At 44.4% G+C, this 20,982-nt stretch overlaps 9 protein-coding genes across 9 annotated transcripts; 5 read left to right on the top strand and 4 right to left on the bottom strand.

The window, feature by feature from the left end:
• Positions 1 to 423: 423 nt before the first annotated feature.
• On the top strand, positions 424 to 1,790 carry PAAG_02694 (hypothetical protein; the record flags this gene model as incomplete). Its single annotated transcript, XM_002795172.2, has 2 exons — positions 424 to 651; positions 789 to 1,790. 2 exons carry the CDS (start codon positions 424 to 426, stop codon positions 1,788 to 1,790), a joined length of 1,230 nt encoding a protein of 409 aa, XP_002795218.2.
• A 706-nt stretch (positions 1,791 to 2,496) lies between these two features.
• PAAG_02693 (saccharopine dehydrogenase) lies at positions 2,497 to 4,531 on the top strand (the record flags this gene model as incomplete). Its single annotated transcript, XM_002795171.2, has 7 exons — positions 2,497 to 2,531; positions 2,677 to 2,693; positions 2,828 to 2,881; positions 3,014 to 3,300; positions 3,382 to 3,420; positions 3,498 to 4,322; positions 4,436 to 4,531. 7 exons carry the CDS (start codon positions 2,497 to 2,499, stop codon positions 4,529 to 4,531), a joined length of 1,353 nt encoding a protein of 450 aa, XP_002795217.1.
• A 661-nt stretch (positions 4,532 to 5,192) lies between these two features.
• PAAG_02692 (cupin domain-containing protein) lies at positions 5,193 to 5,724 on the top strand (the record flags this gene model as incomplete). The annotated part of the gene is made up of 2 exons (XM_002795170.1): positions 5,193 to 5,224; positions 5,322 to 5,724. 2 exons carry the CDS (start codon positions 5,193 to 5,195, stop codon positions 5,722 to 5,724), a joined length of 435 nt encoding a protein of 144 aa, XP_002795216.1.
• A 1,101-nt stretch (positions 5,725 to 6,825) lies between these two features.
• On the bottom strand, positions 6,826 to 7,818 carry PAAG_02691 (alcohol dehydrogenase zinc-binding domain-containing protein; the record flags this gene model as incomplete). Its single annotated transcript, XM_002795169.2, has 1 exon — positions 6,826 to 7,818. One exon carries the CDS (start codon positions 7,816 to 7,818, stop codon positions 6,826 to 6,828), a length of 993 nt encoding a protein of 330 aa, XP_002795215.1.
• A 1,124-nt stretch (positions 7,819 to 8,942) lies between these two features.
• PAAG_02690 (C6 zinc finger domain-containing protein) lies at positions 8,943 to 10,939 on the bottom strand (the record flags this gene model as incomplete). The annotated part of the gene is made up of 5 exons (XM_015844722.1): positions 8,943 to 9,200; positions 9,234 to 9,447; positions 9,555 to 9,838; positions 9,899 to 9,977; positions 10,080 to 10,939. The coding sequence occupies 5 exons, from the start codon at positions 10,937 to 10,939 to the stop codon at positions 8,943 to 8,945; spliced, it is 1,695 nt and encodes a 564-aa protein (XP_015701800.1).
• A 200-nt stretch (positions 10,940 to 11,139) lies between these two features.
• PAAG_02689 (hypothetical protein) lies at positions 11,140 to 11,787 on the top strand (the record flags this gene model as incomplete). The annotated part of the gene is made up of 4 exons (XM_002795167.1): positions 11,140 to 11,216; positions 11,300 to 11,475; positions 11,533 to 11,564; positions 11,605 to 11,787. The coding sequence occupies 4 exons, from the start codon at positions 11,140 to 11,142 to the stop codon at positions 11,785 to 11,787; spliced, it is 468 nt and encodes a 155-aa protein (XP_002795213.1).
• A 403-nt stretch (positions 11,788 to 12,190) lies between these two features.
• On the bottom strand, positions 12,191 to 14,387 carry PAAG_02688 (glucoamylase; the record flags this gene model as incomplete). Its single annotated transcript, XM_015844721.1, has 5 exons — positions 12,191 to 12,883; positions 12,970 to 13,607; positions 13,665 to 13,761; positions 13,814 to 14,097; positions 14,153 to 14,387. The coding sequence occupies 5 exons, from the start codon at positions 14,385 to 14,387 to the stop codon at positions 12,191 to 12,193; spliced, it is 1,947 nt and encodes a 648-aa protein (XP_015701799.1).
• A 2,076-nt stretch (positions 14,388 to 16,463) lies between these two features.
• PAAG_02687 (alpha-amylase B) lies at positions 16,464 to 17,828 on the top strand (the record flags this gene model as incomplete). Its single annotated transcript, XM_015844720.1, has 6 exons — positions 16,464 to 16,568; positions 16,630 to 16,959; positions 16,987 to 17,245; positions 17,320 to 17,354; positions 17,415 to 17,540; positions 17,715 to 17,828. The coding sequence occupies 6 exons, from the start codon at positions 16,464 to 16,466 to the stop codon at positions 17,826 to 17,828; spliced, it is 969 nt and encodes a 322-aa protein (XP_015701798.1).
• Positions 17,829 to 18,655: 827 nt separating this feature from the next.
• PAAG_02686 (Hsp90 co-chaperone AHA1) lies at positions 18,656 to 19,787 on the bottom strand (the record flags this gene model as incomplete). The annotated part of the gene is made up of 3 exons (XM_002795164.2): positions 18,656 to 19,321; positions 19,408 to 19,490; positions 19,565 to 19,787. 3 exons carry the CDS (start codon positions 19,785 to 19,787, stop codon positions 18,656 to 18,658), a joined length of 972 nt encoding a protein of 323 aa, XP_002795210.2.
• Positions 19,788 to 20,982: the final 1,195 nt, after the last annotated feature.

Below are 20,982 nucleotides of genomic sequence, written 5' to 3'. Positions count from 1 at the left end.
GGTTCTTTTGGGGATTGTTTTCCTGCTACGGGTGTTTGGGAGATAGAACCAGGGGGGCAGCTTCACTGAGCTTTGCATAAATATATCACATCGTCCAACTTGCACGTAGTCAACCAGTGAGAAAAGGGATTAGAGAGGTAAAGACAGGAACACCGCCACGAGCCCGCCTGCTCCTTTAAAACCAGACTCTTTCGACCTCGTTCCGCCCTGTCCCCATCGCTAATCGTCGGACTGATCCTCACTGTTTCCCCTTGCCCTCAACGAATCTTTCCCTCCTTACACAAGCCCATCGGTTTCGTCTGCCACCTGCTTCCCCGTTCAACTACCCGTGCGGCTCTCTTGCAGCCATCTATCCTGTTGTAGACCGACAGGAAGAAGAGACTTCTTTCGCCCAGAAAATCTCACTACCTATTACGGCACACAATGGCCTCCTCGTCGATGCATCTTTCGAAAATGCGGAGATGGGTTCTCTCCTCTCCTCCAATTGAGTGGGCTCTGTCACATCTCCGGGAGCTGATGATTGGTGCTCTCAGAGAAGGCCCGGTTCCGCAACATGTGGCGTTTGTTATGGATGGCAATAGACGGTTTGCTAGGCATCATCGGATAGAGAAGCTTGAGGGTCACAATTTGGGGTTTGAGGCATTAGCAAAGGTTGGTGCTCTGGGAATCCCCCCACCCCTTTTATTTTTGTTTATTTATTTATTTATTTATTTTTTTGTGGTAGTTGTTTATGGGGGGATTGTCTTCTTTAAATGACATGATGCTAACCACAATGAATGCGTGTTTAGATACTAGAAGTGTGCTACAAAGCTGGCGTTAGGGTGGTGACGGTATATGCCTTCAGTATTGAGAATTTCAAGAGATCGAAATACGAAGTCGATGCGCTGATGGATATGGCAAGAGTGAAACTGGCCCAGCTGTCTCAACATGGAGATCTGCTGGATCGCTACGGCGCGAGTGTGCGTGTTCTGGGACGCAGAGACCTACTCAAACCAGAGGTGTTAGAGGCTATTGATAAGGCGGTTGAGCTGACTAGTCGAAATGGGGACGCTATCCTGAATATTTGTTTCCCTTACACATCGAGAGACGAGATAACAACGGCAATCCGGGACACCGTTATCGAGTACAGTACTCCTCTCGATCGGACGCAATTACCACGGTCGAATAGGTCACGGCGTGCCTTTTCCGAAACCCATATTAAAGAAAGCATACAAAGAGAAGGGGGCATGCCCAATGGAATCGATACAGATTCTACCCTCTTACAACCTCGTGGTAAACGAGAGGGGAGAAGTTCCAGCGCCGATCCCCCTTCTGAACACCCTTCATCATATTCCTCAGCAACAACCACCCGCCAAGACGCAGGAAAAATCCCCACAATTCCAGAAGGCTACACTAGCTACCCACCAAACAGCGACCAGCTGATCTTCCTCTCACCAGAGACCATCACTTCTCAAACAATTACGGACCACATGCTTACCGCTGGTTGCCCGGCTCTGGATCTCCTCATCCGGACATCTGGTGTGGAGCGACTGAGCGATTTCATGCTGTGGCAATGCCACCAGGGCACGGAGATCGTGTTCCTGGACACTCTCTGGCCAAACTTTGACCTCTGGACGTTCTTGCCAGTGTTGTGGGAGTGGCAATGGCGGATACGCAAGCAGTGTAGTCGACATGGGGAGCTGGGGAACGGTGATGAGGACGACTACGGCTTGCATGACGAAGTCACCAATGGTGTGAATTCGGACCCTCCGTCAACACTCATACAAAATGGCAAGTTCAAGGATATATAATAGTTTGGTTTTCATTACCCACAGGGATGGGAGAAGCATAGCAATTTTTTTTTTTTTTTTTTTTTTTTTTTTCATTTATTCTCGTATTGTCTTGCTTGTCAGCCACTATTGTACTAGCAAATACGGAGTTCTTTGGTCTTATGATTCTTGTAACTGCGTCTGTTTTCATACTTATCAGAAGCTTCATTTACTCTTTCCCCTTTTTGTTCTCAGTCTTTCCCATTCAGGTCTATTCTTATTGCATGGATGGAGATTTGGAATTGCTCACTGCACATTGTCTTGTTTTCCAACATCTACCTACAAATAGACCAATATACCCTATTCTGTCCTTTCCCTAAGTCATTCATTTAACTCTAACTCTTCTCTCCAAAAAATAACAGCAGTTTCCCCTACATTCGATCGTCCGGGCTGTCCATGTTAGCGGATACTCATATAACTTTGTTGTGTTTATTGAACTCCTTCAGCTAGCCCAAACATCTAAACTGGATAGAGAATGCACGTGATCGGGAAGGCGGGCGTCGTCATGTGATATCACGAACTCGGGCCGAGATCGGAGAAATGATGACTAAGCACGTCGCTTGCAAAGGGTTTCATTCTCATCAGGAGCAAAACTGTCATTTCTTTCGATCAATTTATCTGGCTGCAATATCAAAGCCATTAAATCTATAATCTGAGCTTCCCTATTCACAGCCAAAGTTTTCTCATGATGCTGCAGCCAATTGAAGGTCGCAAGGTGCTGCTGTAAGTACCTAACCCAAAAGATATTTTGAACCCCACCCAGTCGCTCTTCACTATCCGGCGTTTATTATCTATTTCATTTCCGGCAAATGTAACAACATAATTGAATATTGTTAGCTGAACGTGACTGTTTGTCGCCATTATATAGGTTAGGAAGTGGTTTCGGTTCGTTTTACCTATTCTGGAGTTTTGAATATTGCGGGAAGAGGGTCTTGGTGTTCTAAATACAAAGACTCCGTTATTTGTCTCGGACTCATTTGTTGATAAATTCTTTCCCTTCTTCTCTGCCGTTTGAACAGTCACGAAACCGACGGTTGAGGTTTTGAGCAATGCGGGTGTAGAGGTCACGGTTGGTACGTCATAGATTCCCCTGTCATCATAAGGTTGGAGGGTTGTCGAATGGACATATTCTCGAAATAAAAGGCAAGGAGAATGCTATATTTGCTAGATAAGGGACGTCCTCAGCTGATCGTATGCAATAACAGCCTGCCGCACGCTTGAGAGCGCCAAGAAGCTTTCCGAGGGCATCAAGAATACGAAAGCCATCTCCCTCGATGTTACAAACAATGCTGCTCTCGATGCTGAACTGTCCAAGGTCGACCTTGTCGTTTCCCTTATTCCTTACACCCATCATGCCACTGTCATCAAGGGCGCCATACGCACCAAGAAGAATGTCGTCACCACCTCTTATGTGTCACCTGCCATGATGGAATTGGAGAAGGAGGCCAAGGAGGCTGGTATCACAGTCATGAATGAGATTGGTCTTGATCCTGTGAGTTGCGCCGAGTTTAAGATCGCTAGTGAAATAGCAGATCGCAGTGAGGTTTACTGATATGCATTCTTGGTATTTTAGGGCATTGATCATCTTTACGCTGTCAAAACCATTTCTGAGGTAATTTTACACACTATTTTTCCTAATTGCGTAGCTAGTTATGTTAAGCTTTTCCAACATATATTCATTATTTCTAGGTTCACGCCGCTGGAGGAAAGATCACCTCCTTCCTCTCCTACTGTGGTGGATTGCCCGCCCCAGAATGCTCTGACAATCCACTTGGCTACAAGTTCTCCTGGTCTAGCCGCGGTGTCCTCCTCGCCCTTCGAAATGATGCGAAATTCTACAAAGACAGCAAGATGGTGTCTGTCTCCGGATCTGAGCTCATGGGAACCGCTAAGCCATACTATATCTATCCCGGCTTCGCTTTCGTCGCATACCCAAACAGAGACTCAACAGTCTACAAGGAACGCTATAATATCCCAGAAGCCCAAACCGTCATCCGCGGCACGCTTAGATACCAGGGCTTCCCCGAGATGATCCGCACTCTTGTCGACATGGGTTTTCTTAGGGACGAAGCGAAAGATTTCCTCAACTCTCCCATTCCTTGGAAAGAAGCTACGCAGAAAATCCTAGCTGCCACTTCCTCAAGCGAAAGGGATCTTGAATGGGCCATCTCTTCTCGCACTAAGTTCCCCACTACTGAAGAGAAATACCGCATCTTGGCTGGTCTCCGCTGGATCGGGATTTTCTCTGACGAGAAGATTATCCCTCGCGGCAATCCCCTGGATACTTTGTGTGCTACCCTTGAGGCGAAGATGCAGTACGGGCCCGGAGAGCGTGATATGGTTATGCTTCAGCACAAATTTGAGATTGAGAACAAAGACGGGTCCAAAGAGACAAGGACTAGCACTTTGTGCGACTACGGTGACCCCAATGGCTATTCGTCCATGGCGAGATTGGTGGGTATTCCTTGTGGTGTTGCTGTTAAACAGGTTCTTGATGGGACTATCAGCGAGAAGGTATGTGGATTTCCTATCCCTTTACCATTTATTTTCATGTTCATTACGAAACTGTTTTCTCCTATCATTTTTCCGCGATTGCGTTCAGAGGAGCTAATGATACAACTCCTCAGGGCATCTTGGCACCGATGAGCATGGACATATGCGCCCCTCTGATAAAGGCTCTTAAGGAGGAATATAACATTGAGATGATTGAAAGGACCCTCTAAATACATATTAGGAACATAACTAAGTATTGGGTTTTTTCTTCCCCCTTTAAGTCAAAAAACAAAATAAAAGTTATATTAATTTGAGAAGGATATCATAGAATGGTTTAAAATGGCAGTCATTTTCCTTCTCACTTTACAATTTTCGTGCAGTTATAATGTAATTAATTATCCCGGATATTAATTTCATGACCGAATGGCAAGTTTGATCGATTGCAAAGGTTGCTAACTACGAGACGACTCTTTAACTATGGTGGAAAATAAAACACGTGACAGAAGGGTCTATTTCAACGACTGTCAGGCGAGAAATGACGTCCTCCGTTCCCCTGTCTTCAGGTATCCAGGATATTGCAGGCGTGGAATATATTATAGTTAATGCTTATATACGAGGAACTCCGGAGAGGATTGATATAGTTAACTACTGAGGACTTTCCATTTCTGGTCTCCAAAATATAACCGGGTGTGCGCCCGGGTATGTCCGGGAATGCGCGCTGAGGTAAAGCTGTACATACTTGGGAGAAACTATGACGTTTTCCGCTGTTGGGTTTGGATATCTATATAATGGGATAGACTGCCTTTGAGAAAACTACAATCATCTAACTCACCCATCTACAAAATTCCATCGAGGAAGAATTAAGTGATCATAAATCGAATACCTACCACAATGGCCGCAGCAGAACCAACCTACGACAGAACGTGAGAAAAAGCCTTCTTTAGTTCCCATTTTTCATTTCCCCCACATCTCCGTTGCTCCAATGACGAGCTTCCACCGTTAACACAGTGATTCAAACAGCCGGCCCCTCCCCACCGTTCAACCACTTTACCATCACAAACTTGTTAATTGCCCCGGGATGTCAATCATTGGCGTGCTGGTGAAATTCCCTCCTAATGGCGCTTCCCCCCCGCACCGACACGGCGGTGCCTCCGTTTCCGCATACTTGCTTCAAGGCACCCTGCATAATAAAATGAATGATGACCCCATGTACACCGTCCAGCAAGGAGGCACATGGTTGGAGAAGCCTGGCTGCCACCATAAGATTAGCGCGAATGTGAGCGCAACCGAGCCCGCGACGATACTGGCAACTTTCGTGATCGAGACGGAAAAGATGGAAAGGGATGGCCATACGATCCTTGTTCAGGTTGATGAGGAATATCGAGATTTAGTGTTTCCAGAACCTGAGGGTAACATGCTTTGATTTTTGATATAACTTTGGAAAACCTGATTGCTGTAGTTTCTGCCTTGGTATGGATAGTCTAAGAAATGTCTTTATCGATTGCAATTCTCCATAGCTAGTCATCTGCAAATTCATTCACTACTGCTGCTACGCAGTCCGGCATCTCCCGGTTCGGGATCTCGGGATGTTGGGTTCTCGGGGCCTCGGGAAGGTTATCCAGTGGAATGCCTCTTACCCGACCAAGCTAAATTAATAAGCTTAACTTTAGCTAAACCTTAAATCCATCACTCTTCAACTGAAGTCTGACAACGTACATATATATATATATATATATATATATATATCGTTAGAGGGGAATTACCACCATTCTCATCTCGACAAGGAGAAGTCTCCTGCTCTGTATTCTCATAGCAGGCGTCCTACGTATTATTTAAGGTGTTGGTATTCATGTTCGAGTTTCCCCCTTCAAATATCTAATATGGCAGCTGTTGGCCATCCGAATTCCTTGTATGTCTCAACCTCGCGATGGTTTGTCTGTGTCAGGTTGTAAGGACTGGCATTCATAGTATGGATGTATCATCTTCATATTGTTTCCGTCAATGTCAGGCGGAATAGGAAGATACTGTATTTACAGGCGGCTTGATATGATGGAAGACGGCACCAGGGGAGAAAAAGAAAGAAAGTTGGAGAGGGGTCCTAAAACCATACAATTGCCAGTATTCGCTGGATACGGTGGTAAGTCAACCAACTGCTAACTAGCCAGCGAGGGATTTAAGCGCGGCGGAGCGGACGGGGAGCCATTCTTTCCACTCCCTATAGTCGTATGTATCAGGTTTTGCTTGAAATTGATATAGTGTGCCGCTATTCCCCTTGCCCCAACACCCTCTGGTTGTATGTCACTAGGTTCTTCAGGTGAGTAGTTTATCTGACTCACTATACCTAGGAAGTATCAAGGAAGTCTGAAAATTCAAAATTCATAGAAAATTCCAATTAATCTCGTGCATCTGTTAACTAATAATTTTTTCCGTGTGTTTCTTGGGGTTTCTGGTCATGAAAAGGAAATCATTAAACTCTGAAACTAACCACTGGAAGAGACTGAATCACAAACCAAGTGAAATCGTTTCACTCATGTACACTTAAAACAACTTTACCCTTCGCTTGTCTAGTACCAACCTTAGCGAATGCCTTTTCGAACTCCTCAAGCTCAAATGTACTATCGAGGACTCCATGGCACTTCCCTTGCAATACCAAATCCGTAATTTTAGCAAGCTGTGTCCCGTTCGGTTCCATAATAAAGAAGAAATTCCTGACGTTTTTCGCCGTGCAATTAGCTGGTTTCTTCTCCTCGGGTGATTGCACGATGCTGATTAGCGTACCCCCATCTTTCACACATCCCCAGGCGTCCTTCAACGTCTCATTGCCGAAGCAATCAATTACCAAGTCAGCCTTTCTCTTGTCGTCAACAGCAGCCCAATTAGTCAATGTTGTCGTTCTGTAATCAACCACTTCATCCGCCCCCAGGCCACGGACGAATTCTACATTCTCACTTCCACACGATGCAGAGACACGAAGCCCTGCAATCCTGGCGAGCTGGACAACCCACAATCCAACTCCGCCAGATGCAGCGGTAATGAAGACCCTCTTATATTTATTTGCTGCATTTTCAGGCCCACCTAGCCCGCCCTGAATAAACAATGCTTGCCAAGCGGTCAATGCGGACAATGGGATTGTTGCTGACTCGGCCCAGGATAGATTGGTTGGCCGGTGCGCAATCTCCGAGGTCACCGCAATGGTATAATCGCGGGCACAACCCGGTCGCTCGTAATTGGTGCGAGCGTACACTTGATCCCCAACTTCAAAGGGGGAAGACTCTGGTGCAATTACGACTGTTCCAGCAAGATCGTAACCAGGAATAATCTCCGTCTTTCCGGGTACTGGGAATAATTTGGGCCAAAGCAGCTCTCTGGCGCACAAAGCGGTTGCGTGGACGCGTATAAGGTGCTCCTCGGAATTTGGTTTGGGCACTGGAATAGGGCGCTTTATGAGGGTGAGAGTATCCTTTCCCACATCTTGCCAGAGAGATCGGGCAGTGGGCACGGAGGACTGATTTGCCATGTTTTCGAGTTTGACAACGGTGGTGGATGTTATATATGATGCTGTGCCTGGGTTTGAAATTGAAGAAATTGAGAATATATGGAAGCTGATTGAGGATATATGAAACCTAGGCCTTTAGGCTAGCTTCAAGTAACTACCCTTGAATGGGTGGCTTAGCGCGCAGAGAAGAGTAAGCAACCGAATGGTAACCGTCTACAAAAAAGATAATATGATTATGAAAGCAAGAACCGATGGAAACAAATGAAGCACATTACCCCTAAAGACCCCTTGTAGTTTGTTAATCCTCTCACAACTATCATAGGGGAAATACGGTATTTCCCCCACTAGAGAAGTTGACGTCATTACCCGAACCTTAAACTCCGCATGGCCCGGATACCCCGCATTTTGGCCCGCATACTTTATTTTATTCCAGCCCCGCCCGTCCATTGTCATTGTGGGCCGTGGCTACGGAGTGGTAATAGTGACAATGTTCATCGACATATGGGTGAAAAACAATTAACGCTCGTATCAGCCATATATAGCCGTATGTTTCTTTGACATGTTCTCAAATATTGTATGATATTCAATTAACCACGAAAAAAGCTGACAGAGCCATGAGGCTAAGAACTTCAAAAAGAAATTTTGATACCGACGAAAGTGTAGAGTTAAAGTATCTCTTTGGCCAAAGAAATGTTCTCCTTTTAAGAGGATACGATAAATGTGACATTTGAGAAGGTTCAATAGATTTTTGTGCCTTTGAGTCTCTTCATATGATGTGAGGCCTAATGACCGAATTAAAAGCAGGGTGACTGTATATCCATATTCGTATTATTAGCCATACATTTACTTAACTCTATCACGTTCATTCAAATGTGAGTAATCATTTCAATAGCTATCAACATTGACAATTGATTCATAAGAGAAGAGGGGGTAAAAGCAAAATAGGTGCTAATGAAGGCGATGATTGAAATTAGATGTGAGGTGAGATTGAGGGACATACTTACCCGACAACTTCATCATCCGATAATTTGACGGCGTAATCATCCGGGATCATTCGTTTAAGAACTGGAAACCATTGTGAAGAAGAAAAAGGCGTCAAATAAAAGATTCAACGCCAACTCATCCAAAATCAGCCATGGTATCTTTCATGTCTGCCCAGACGCTGAGATTTTAGTGGTGGAAGTGGAGAACTCTTCAGGATCTGGCACCGAATCAGAAGTAGATTGAAAATCAATCTTCTGGAGAGTGAAAACCTCTCGCGCATTCAGTTTTACTTCATACAGTGTTTTGCGGCCTAATGGCCAGATCTTTTCGTGTGCCTTTAGAGCACCTATGTTGACTCGAATGAGTTCCTTGATTTCACGGCCCGTGCCAATGTTGGCATCGAATATACAAACGGATAGCTACGCGATTTCTGAGAGCGCCACCATGCATACAATGAATTGGGATTGCTCACCAAGGGGGGTCGGGAGAGCTAGCAGTTTGGAAATCTTTTCGGCGGCGTTTAACACTTTCACGGTGTGCAGCTGGTAGGCTTCCTGAGCAGCATGGGTGAGCCGCTGAGGTAGTGGAGGAGGTGCGCATTTGGAGATGTTTTCCGTAGTGTTGCATAAAAGCTTTGAGCAGGGACGGTGAAGATAGATAGTTGTTCTAGGGGTTGTCACTTGCCAAATACAAAAAATAAATAAATAAATAAAACAGACTTCTCAATGGAATAGGAGGACCCGATTGCGAGAGGCAAACTCAATATTACTCACGTTTGAATCAGCATATGTGCGAGGAATAATATTGGATCTACCTTTCCTTTACTAGTTACCAGCTCTCGCTTGACATCGGACAGATGGAATACCCAAGATATCAAACCGGAATTTGCATGGTCAACTGCTGGATCTATTGGGTTACCATTATCGGAGCCAACCGCCAAAGCAATGCCTAGAATACGTGAAGCATTGATTAGATAGGCAAATGAAGAGAACACTACATCAACCGCATCGAATTCCCCATCGTCAAACTCAAGTAGAGTCCTTGGTCTTGGGATATTCTGTCAAGGGTGGATTAGCGTATTCCACTACACAACCACACCAAAAAACTGTAGTATTACAGGATTACCCATCCCTGAATGGAAGTCCTCCTCCTCCCACGGCAGCTCAACATCAGTATCCACGCTCCATAGCACGAATCTTGGAGCATGGCAGTTGCCTGCATATAGCGAATCAACGACGTAAAGCAGCCACCAAGTCCTTCTCCAGATCTCTTCCAGAACAGGGTTCCCCTCTCAGTACTGGAAGGCGAAATTTCGGGGGTGTAGGTCAATCTCCAAAGCCAAGCGGCTAGCAATATCCAGTATTTCTCGTGCACGCACCTCCTCGTTGTTCCAATGCACAGCGGTAGAGTACAACGTGAAAGCTTGTACTGATAAACCGTTTTTAGGTAGTTCTGAGGAGAACAATAAAGTCTTCGACAGGCTTTTGAAGGCTCGGGAAACGGGCAGCAGCCACATAACGAGCAATGTATCGCATGACTGCAACCACAGCTTCGAGAGATTTCCCGTCAACCTACAATCGTTCCGTTCCAGGAATTGCTGCTTAGGGAGGATCATCGGATGTGGTTCGTGGAAGAAAGAATAGTAGCATTCAAGAAGTCGGTCTAGTATTGGTGAATTCAATGGTACCAGGTTTCCAAAGCCGGTGCCCCCTTCCATCACTCCTGTACTATCTGAATCGTTGTCCGTTGGGCCACTGATGTGCTCCCTTAAAGACGAATGGTTGGAATCCGATGCTTTGGGTGGTGACTTTGTGACCGAACTATGGACATCACGCGATGTAATCTTGTTGTGCCCTCCTCTCCGAGATTGCATATATTTGCATTGCCTGTCATCGAATTTGCGTCGGGAACAGCTTGGTAAACCAGAGTCGCACTTTACATGTCTATTACGGCACGGAAGGCAAACTAAGGAGACACGCTGCCTCATTCTAAACTCAGTTTCGAGTCCAGTTTCCATCAATGCAACGGGAGCGGAAGCTTGCCCTTCTCCACGACTATCCTGCTGCACCAAGTAGCTATTAGGTGAAAGCAGCCATTCCGAAGGTCGAAACGGCTCTTGATTAGTATTTAACATTGGTAAAGCGCCAGGGAACGACATCCTAACATTATTGGGTAATTGGTCTGCGTTAAGGTAGGAATCAAAGTTTGCTGGCTGATTCTTCCGACTGACTTCACAATTCTTCTCCGCCAATTGTTCGGAAAGGGAAAAGAGGACAACGTTCTTACTGCTTTTAAATAAAAGTGGGGGGGAACATTATAAGAATCTCAGACAACCTGTGACTTGTTCCCTTGTTCAAAATGGCAAAGCTCGTTATCACCGGATCACTGCGCGAATCGATGAATTGCTGCACTCTTGCACCAAAAAGAAACAGAACGTCAGCAACTTTAGATATCGTAGTATTAAGGGGAATCACTTGGAAATCATTGCTAAGTTGACCGACGACCATTCGAAATCAAGACGACTATTCGTGGCAAAAGCGAATAATAAAAGCAAAAGGAAGGCATTGCAATACCGTTTAGAACAGCTTGAAGGTGAAAAACAATCCGTGATTTCTCGTAACAAAATTTGGTCTGGAGGAGAAATCGGTGGGAAAATTCAGGCATACGATATTTATGGAATCATGATTGCTCATGGTATATCCCGTGCGAATATAATGCGATACTTCCGTCCTGAGTCGCTTTGCATATTAGGGGATATGGGGAAGGGAAAACAGCACATAAATGTCTGTCATGCATTAACTCCTTGGCCCACGACGTTTGCAGGAAGATGTTGAAGGGTTTGAAGACAGCCTAAAAGGCTCCATGGGATGGACATCTTCTCCATCCCAGCATCAACCTGCCGGAAGATCCAATGCTGAAAGGCAAGGATTGCTCCTCGGCGAATTCGTCAAGCTTAATGTTTTGTGCACAGACGGGAAATTCGCGTTTGGATCGAAACCCCGTTAAGTAACTGCACATTCAACCATTTCCCTAGGAAATCCTAATCCAATATTAGAATAATCCGTTTCTTAAGTTAACTAAGCCGCTGAAATACTAATCCGCGGGAAAAAAGACGTTCTTTTCCAGGTTAAATAGTAGATAAAACATCTAAACCGTGCCTGTATGCTTGTTAGTTAGTTACACATAGGATTTTCCTATTCTAGTATAGCACCAACTCATTTGCAACCCTTGCAAAACTTCTACCCACGATAGACCTTAAATTTGATCGCTCTAGGGCGAATCTTGATGTTAATGGCCAAGTCGACTAGCTAAGAAACGGTAATTGTTTCGGGATTTTGGATTTTGATGACTGGATTCTCAGAGATGAATTGACAGCGGATATGCGGTCCCTCATAATCCCTTATTCATTTCAATCTTTCCTAGCATACCATGTTTGCGTCTCTTCTGTATAAAATGCCCATTGCGAACGCCAATTGTCTTCCCTCCTTGCCGTATAAATATTACATCCACGCGGTACGGTATAGAGGCGGTTGGAGCCACTCTCCCACACGATATTACCGTCCGTTTCCTGACGAATATATTTATATTCGAACTTTTGGCCTGCACTCAATGTAATAGTTTTATACCACAAATGGTTGGCATCGGAATACTGGTCCGCAGAGAGGGCAATTGCAGATCCAGGTGCCCAGGACCCGAGCTCTGGAATGGAGCCGACGAGGAGAATCATCTGGCCAAATAAAGTTGTAGCGATTTGATTGAATGTCACGTTGACAGAGCCAGGGGTGACGCATGGAAATGATGATGTGGTGGAAGCTGTGGAAGTAGATGTGGGCGTCGCCGTTCTCTTGATAGGTGTGAGGTTCGACGGCCAATTAGTATTAGTTGCTGTGATGTAAGGCCCGGTCGCTGACGTAGCTTGACAAGTTTTCGGGATGCCGTTAGCGTCGGTCTCTCCCCAAGGATCTGGGACAATTGAACTACGTCGGGCAATAGCCGTAAGGAACGAGGCGTATGACCATGTCAAATCACCTGCTGACAGAGGGGTCCCAGTGTCCCGGGAGAATTGCTCGGCCAGAGCGCCGGACTCTGGGGTGTATTTTTGCTAGATAAAATGATGACCACGTTAAGTATATTGCTCCAAGAAGAAATCAACACGGATTACTTGACAGTGGGTCAAATTTAGCTTACCGCAATAGCTAGGAATCCATCTGCATAATTTCTTACAGCCTCTATTATCGACTTGAAAGCTGAACTGGAAGACGAATAAGTTCCAATCATGGCAGAACCATAAACATCTCGAAAGAAAGGAAGTGACACATTGGTAATCGAAATCGAACCAATCCTTTGCCACTGGTAAATAGCATCATACAACTGCTCCGCTGCGGCAAAGGTACTCAGATACCAGGGGTTCCCGCCATAGTAGAGATCTTCAGGATATCGACCGACCGAAACGGCTGAACCTGCTGGGATACCAGAATTCAAAGCATATAGAGAACGGAAAGCATCTGTTACCACCTTATGGTTTGCCAGTGATTTAGCGGAACAAGGTTGGAAAGTCGTGTCATCACAAGCAGCCTCAGGGTCAAATGTGTGAATGCTTGCGAGAATAGAGTTAGTGTCTTTACCAGACCTACCACCGCCGGTATTGGAATTGATATAGGAACCCGTCCAGTAATTCTGCAGAGAACAGAGAATCTGAGGAGCTTGGGATTCGCAGTTCCGGCAGGTGAGTCCTAACTGACGTGCAAGTCTTGCGCCTTCAACAAGAGCGCGATGCTGCACCGCTGTTGTAAAAAAGGACATGCTGTTTATCTCCTCCCAGAGATCTAAATGAAGTCAGCTCCCAGAAATCTTACAATGGATATCAGTATATTCATGCATACCATAGCCAGAAAAGCTCCAGAACTGGCTCACATAAGAAAGGTCGTTCTGGACCACAGGCCAAACTATCGATTTCGCAGTATCAGAGTACCCATTTGCCTTGGAGTCACGTTAGCATTTATGTGTAGTGATATACGGTCGGGGAACTCACAACGAGCCATCTCGCATAAGAAATCATAGCAGTTGCCCTCAAGGCAGGTCCATCTCTTTGGGGTCGACCCCAGTCACCATTGAATGGTGACATGTCGACATGAAATTTAGGTTCACCAGGGCCACCCGATGAGAGCCCTCCCGAAGGATTAGACACTGTCTGAAGGCGGGCTTGTGAGCTGATAAATTCATGAAGTTTCGGTTGAAGACCAGTGTTCCCGGAAATAAAGGCATCCACAAGGCCTTTGAATACTAAGGCAGCATCTCGAGTCCAAGTAAAAAAGTCTGGAAGTGTGTTAGCTGATAACTGCAAATAAGCGGGAGGTAATCTTTGACATACAATCAGGGTCGCTTTTGCTAGGGCTTGCAATGACAATACCAGCAGCTGCACCTTTTGCCTTTGTACCATCTGCTCCAATATTGGCTAGGAGCGCCTGTAGGGCATACGGGCTTTCCTTTGCAATCCACGCATCTAATGAGCCAGTGGCTTTTAACCCAAGTGGATCTTGGGATTGAGCCTGCACCACCCGGAACAACGAGAGCACCCAAACAGTGCAAAGAAAAAAGGCAAGCATTGAGGGTAATTCAACCGGTAAAGTGTTCGAAGAATTGGCGAGCACCAGAGGAGTGGACAATTACTGATCTTCCGCTCCAGTGACTATTAGATAATGGGCAACTGGAAACTCCACGGTCTCGAAGCAAGGCGATAATAGATAGTTAGCTAGTGTGAGTTGAATATTTATTTCAATGTTCCACTTTGACATATTCCCACAGCACAATCTCAATGACCAGCGGTCTTCGCGATGATAATGCGAAATCCCAAGATAAAGGAATTGGGTTCTGAAGTAGGGGCTTGAACCTGGTAGTTATATCTCCGACTGCGTAAACAGTTTCCACGTGCTTCTGCAGACACATCCTCTTCAAGTTCCCAGCTGTGATCTGCAACCAGAAGTGAGAATCTGGTCATTGAAAACCACTTGTCGGAAAAGTGACGGTAGGTCAATGTAACTATTCTCGGAGTCTAACTTGGCACAGAACCTACTTTACAGCTGTTACGATGATAGTGCTGCAGCGTAAAATCTGAGGATAAACAAACATGAAGAAGATTAGCCATGAATCAGGTAACTAACTTAGTAAACCTATTAACTATATGGATTAACTTGTAATTATTATCTTAACTAACCTTTGGATTTCAAATGTTGATTCCTCTCATCGGACCTCCCTTTCACTCACTACATTCATATTTCAGTTGATTTCTTCATTATTTAGTTCTTTCTATATCAATTTTCTTATTAAATTGAGCTATATTGAGATAGCTGTCGTTATCAAAAACATCTGATTCTATCTATCTATATAACTAACTATATATAAGCAGTCTGAAATTCATGAATCCCATATTTGTATCCTTTTGTATGTTCTAGCTAGATTCACCAACTTAGCGAGACCTAGTTAGTTAACTATACGGAGTTTGGTTAGTTAAGCAAAGGCCATTAACTACCCCCATTATCGGGGCTTCTTAGTTAAAGTTTAGGCTCTATCAAACTCTTAACCCCCTTTTCTAACTAACGTCTACTCTATCACCCCTGCGGAATACGCCGGATGATCAGTCAGACATTGAATACTCCCGTTAATTCTGCGTACCTTGTCACGGCATTTCTATCGTTATGGGAGTGACTCGTATATAATTTAGCAGGTTTCGTCTTAATGGGAACCGGGAATAAAGCAAGCAATATCCGGTCTCCCGCGCTGTAAGCCAACGCTTTTTGACGAGCAGAGTTACATTCCAGAACCGACTTCACTGCGCTTGTGCCCAGATACCCGGATGCACCCCGGATTCTTATGCTACATTACTCCGCAGGTATCCTTGCTGACGAGGCTGGTACAGACTGCCCACGTGTTTAAGTTGACATGAGAAAGATCATCGCGCGAGAAATCAGGTCCCGTCAGTGATACTCCCGAGATCCTAACAAGACCAGAAGTGTTGAAGCAACCGGAGACAGAGGGGGTTGTCGTTGTGTCTAAGGTATGAACGTCTATTATTCAATACCTTTTTGTTAAGGATACCAGGAAAGGAACGTCTAAGACTTCATGTCATGAAGTTCCCTTTCCTTGAGGCTTCAATCTCTGCTCTTGTTGTGATACGAACAGTGATTGCTGTAACTCCAGTAGAATGGCATTCGAAATCGATGTATTTCCTTCTCACAGACCGTTTCGGAAGGCTGATGGATCTACCACTGCTGTGTGCGACACTAAAACTCGACTAAGGAACCTTTATCTTACTTTCAATGGCATTCATCTTCCAGTGATCATGGGGCATACCTAATCTAACATCTATATATATATATATATATATACTGTGATGAATTTTAGCTGGTAATCATTTCAAATGGACCTCTCTTGCTCATCCAGGTCTCCCTAGACCATTTTCCTGAAAATTGGAAAGGCTGGTTACATCCAGAACATGGGATTCACAGCAATCTAATTTCTCATTTCTCGAATCAGCACTCTCAGCCAGCCAGCTATGGGATCTCCTTCCATGGGTATTAGCAGCGAGACATGTGAGCAGAAGATCTATAATGCCCCAAAATAGGGATTCAGTCACATCTCTTTATGATGGTTGCCTAGCTGGTTGAGTCTTCATAATAGATACGATGTGGAACCTCATTCATGGATCTCCTGATGACCTTAGGGCACTCAACACTGGAATTCACCATCGTGGGATGTATCTCATGGTCGATGCAGTTGCGAATCGCATGGTAATACCAGAATATATGCACCCTCATCTGCCTGCCTGCCTTGATCCTTATGTTTTCTTAGGGTTACGCTGGTCCTAGTCATCATGTCGATTACAGTCGAGTCGTTCAGTTCAATAATAACAGCTATTTTCACTCATATTGCCCCATCACGAATTATGATGACCAAGCCAATGTTGAGAACTGTTGTCTTGGGGATGATACGCTGTCGTTTCCAGACGTTGACACCTCAAGTCCAGCTGTTGGGGGGCATTTTCAACAGCTACGTTTCTGTGCTTGTTTCCAAACACTCCGGCACCTTAATCCTTTCCTCCTCGCCTTACTCATCGGCCCATCCAGTATTGAAATCTTGGAACTGACAGTTTCCTCAGTCGACTGTCTTCGAGTTGACACCGTAAAACATGTACAAAAACCATTCTAGGCACGCTTCAATGGTGTTGCCTGTGTATATTCCATGGGGGAAGTATTACAGAGAGATCATTTTTACAACACGCTTCTTTGTTCACGACTGAGCAATCAGTTTCTAGATTATCCTCTAGAAGCCTTCAGGTCTCCTCGTGCAAACATCCAGAGTATTTGCGATATGATCAACACAGCAAAGAATACTTGTGCAGACTCTTCTCTCCCGGGAACCGTCGCTGAAAACCACAATAACCACAATACCCCAAGATTCGCAAGATGTAACGAATCCTACCCCATTTCTCCAAAAATAAATAAAATAAAATAAAAATAAAAAAGCTCTGTTACCATCAAGTCAATTACACCAATGACATATCTCTGGCCCAGAATGTGCTAGTCTTTACAATACTCGCGGACTGAATTCCAATAATTTATGCTGGCCAAGAACAGCGTTACGCGGGTGGAAATGATCTACCTGGCTATCCCACTATAATACAGCACACTATATCAGCTCACTACAAAAACCAACAACATGAGAAGGCATCATCGGATGATGCCAATTATCTTACACGTAAAGTACGCATCCATCACCAATAGGTATACCCTTGGCCCTGACCTGAAAGCTTTTTGCAAAAATTGCTGGGTCAAGATAACTATTTACCAAGCCAGCAGTAGGATCGCGGTTTTGATGGCAAGCAAGTCATCACTATTCTTTCTAGCCTTGGTTCCTCCGACTCGTTTTACACATAGAATCAGGGTGGAACGGCTTACGCGGCCGGTATGAAAATTATGGACATTTATTCGTGTCAGGCTGTTGCCAGTGGATTCAAATGGGCGGTTGCCGGTGCCTATGGCTCTAGGTGAAACGAGGATTTTCTTTGTGAGTGAGAGGCTTGCTGAGAGCGGGTTATGTCAATGAGAGGGGTTGGGAAGTGGGGCTGGGGCTATAGTAGAAATGTGTGTATATAAAATTCGCAATATGTAAGTGGAGCTGTGCGGGTGCTCAGGATGTATAGAGGTAATTAATCTCAGTTAACTATAGGTTGATTAAGAATTTGAGAATTGATATGACTGATTCTCAGACATAGAAGAAATTGACCAACTACCTCTAGAATACCACTTCAAACAAGCAAGATGGATGCAATCGTTTATCAACATGCAATTACGGATATTGAATGGCTACTCTAACATGACAACTCCAATATATTTTGAGCAAGACAGATCTTTCCTCCAAAAATAGTCATTTTTGTAATTGCCCAACACCTGCACCAGTTTGAACAAAGAATCTAGCCAGATGGAACTAGTGGATAAAAGGAGAAAAGAAGAAGTGAGCTGATAAAAAGACAACAAAGGATCTTCTTTCAACACCTCAATTAGGTATCGGTCATGTGGAATCGTTGATACTCTTTCAAGGTTGATGCAAATTTGACCGGAGGAACTTTTCCATGTCAAAGAACAACCAACCGAACGAACGTCATTATTTTTCGATATAATTTGTACGGTTCAGAGAAAATTAGAGTATCGTACCAAACCTACAGCAAGAAGCAAAGAGGCAAAGAATGCAATGGTCAGTAAATTTGTCCAGGAGTGTGCAAATGTCGATATTGAGAGCGAAGGACTATCAGAGAATGACCCAGGGCGTTGGCAGTCTGGATAATTGTATGGGAGTAAAGGGGTGAGAAATGAAAGTATCAAACGTACCCAAAAGTCTGCTTAATGCTTCGAACATAGTACCCTTCCCAGTTCCGCTTGACAACCTCTTCCTGCCCTACAGGGACACCCTCCCATTCAACACGCATGTTGGTAACTTTGTCCACATCATTCTGATCAAATTTGATTTCAAGCGTGGAATAGTGACCCTCGGGCCACTGGGCAAGCCTCCATTTCTGAACAATATTTGTAGAGGGCTCTATCTTGACATATTCACCCTCGACGTTGCCATCGAAGATGGAGAATTTGCCGCCAGCCTTCGCACCGTCAAACCGTCGAGGAGCGCCACGAGTGAAAGCGGCAATACGCTGAGGATCGGTGAAGGTTGTATAGAGCTCTTCTGCTGTTGTGCGGAATTCGTCTGTGGCAGTAACAGTTGTAGTATTAACGGTAACTGCACCGGTGGTTGTAGCGCTGGGTGTGGAGGTACTTGGGGCTGGCGTGGTGGTCTTGGGTAGGTGTGCAGGAGTCGCAAAGCCACTCGAAGGGTTTGATCCGGGTGCATGCTGGATATCCTTCCCATGTTCGGTAATCAAAGCAGCACCTAATTTTGCCAACTCCTTGCGAATTTCAGGGACGAGTTTAGAGCGCACAAGGTCTTTCACCGGTTGCTTCGAGGCAGATTCGGAGTAGATACCAATATCAAACTATTCACATTCCTCGTTTGTTATAAAACGGGTCATCAATCTACAAGAGAAACGAACATGATCAAGGGTCTAGCTAGGGAACGTACGACATACTGGTCTTCCTCGGTGTCGTGGGCGACCTCCGGGATGTGGATTGAGCCGCTTACTTCCTCACCGTCGCTCGTCTTACCTAGTAACAGCCAAGCTCAGCTCACGTCTATCCACACAATGGGGTCAAAGCCGTTGATAGAGAGGTGTGCTAACCTTCATACTCTAATTGTAGTTTAACATCAAATAATGTGATAACCTTGCCTTTCCGTTGGCTGACATCTACGTCGCCATCCATGCTGATGACTCTTTTTATCTGAGCAGTCACCCCATTCTCCTCTGCAGAGATGGTAGAAAGCGTCTTTTGCAAGTAGTCCTTGGTCCACGTAGAGGCATCCTTGTTCACCCAGTGCCAATTGTTAGGATTGTGGAGCACCATTATTATAAATTTTTTGGCAGGTGGTCGGAATTCTTTCTATTTCTCTACTATTGTATTATTCTGACCCTAGAAACGGGTTGTGATAATGGCCGTTGGGGAAGGTTCTTCACCTATAAAATTCTGAGGAATTGTTAGTTCTGTTCAACGAACAAACCAATACAACAAGAGGGCAAAAGCGTGGGAGAAAACAAAACATCAGAAACAAGGCTATATAAGCCATTGCAAAGCTAATCCGCAACAAACAGAGAACAAATCTTTCTAGGACTGGTGCCAGCTAAGAAGTCTCATCATAGAGCCGAAAACGTAGAGAATGAAGAGCGGGGGAAAAACACTCACAGTTGAGACAATGGTAGTGGATTGAGGAGCTGCTGTAGAGGAAGTTGATCAACACCCTGACTGTATAAGAGAAAAGACAGACTGAGACTGGATAGAGAAGCCGTCCTGACAGTTGTTTGAAACATGCGTGGTGGAAGATTTTACTGTTTGGAATTTCACGACAGGCAAAGTTTGGAAAGCTCTAGAAGAAAGCAAAGGAGAGTCTGAAAACAGTGAGATCACATGATATTAATGTAAGCGATCACCGAGTTGGCCACGTCCCTACATATTCAAGAAATCTTTAATTTTATCACTATTATAATGAATTATACATATATAATTATTCCTTAATTCTATGGACATGCAGGGGCTTTATGTTCCATACTATGACATTTGCTGCAATGTACTAGTACCTGCTTTTTAGGAGACTGATTTGAATTTTTCATCATTATCTTTGTAGCTTGTTGAACAGCTTGAGTCCTCCTTTCTCTGCTGTTAGAATACCTTGCTGAGTGTTATAAACATGTCCTCATCCTCACTTGCATTTTTGCTTCTCATTTGCAGTCTATAAGATCTTGTTTTTCTATGTCAGAATAACAGCACTATGAATGACTAGCTGACACTTTAAAATCAATTGATATAGTTTGATTGACTAGAGGAACTTTGTATACAATGCTTGATATATTGCTTGATATTGTTAAACTTATATTCTGATTGAATCACATTATAAGAAGTCTTCAAGGTTCAGAACAATTGAGATCTATAAGCAGTTTTACAAGAGATAGATATATATAATTAACAATATAAGTATATAAAAATCTTTTTTAAATTGTATAGCATTAAGTTTATAATTTTAAATCTATTTTAATAGTCATATTCT

Source organism: Paracoccidioides lutzii (assembly GCF_000150705.2).
Source record: "Paracoccidioides lutzii Pb01 unplaced genomic scaffold supercont2.6, whole genome shotgun sequence".
NCBI lineage: Eukaryota > Fungi > Ascomycota > Eurotiomycetes > Onygenales > Ajellomycetaceae > Paracoccidioides > Paracoccidioides lutzii.
Note: the sequence above shows the minus strand (reverse complement) of the source record. Positions and strands in the feature narration are given on the sequence as shown.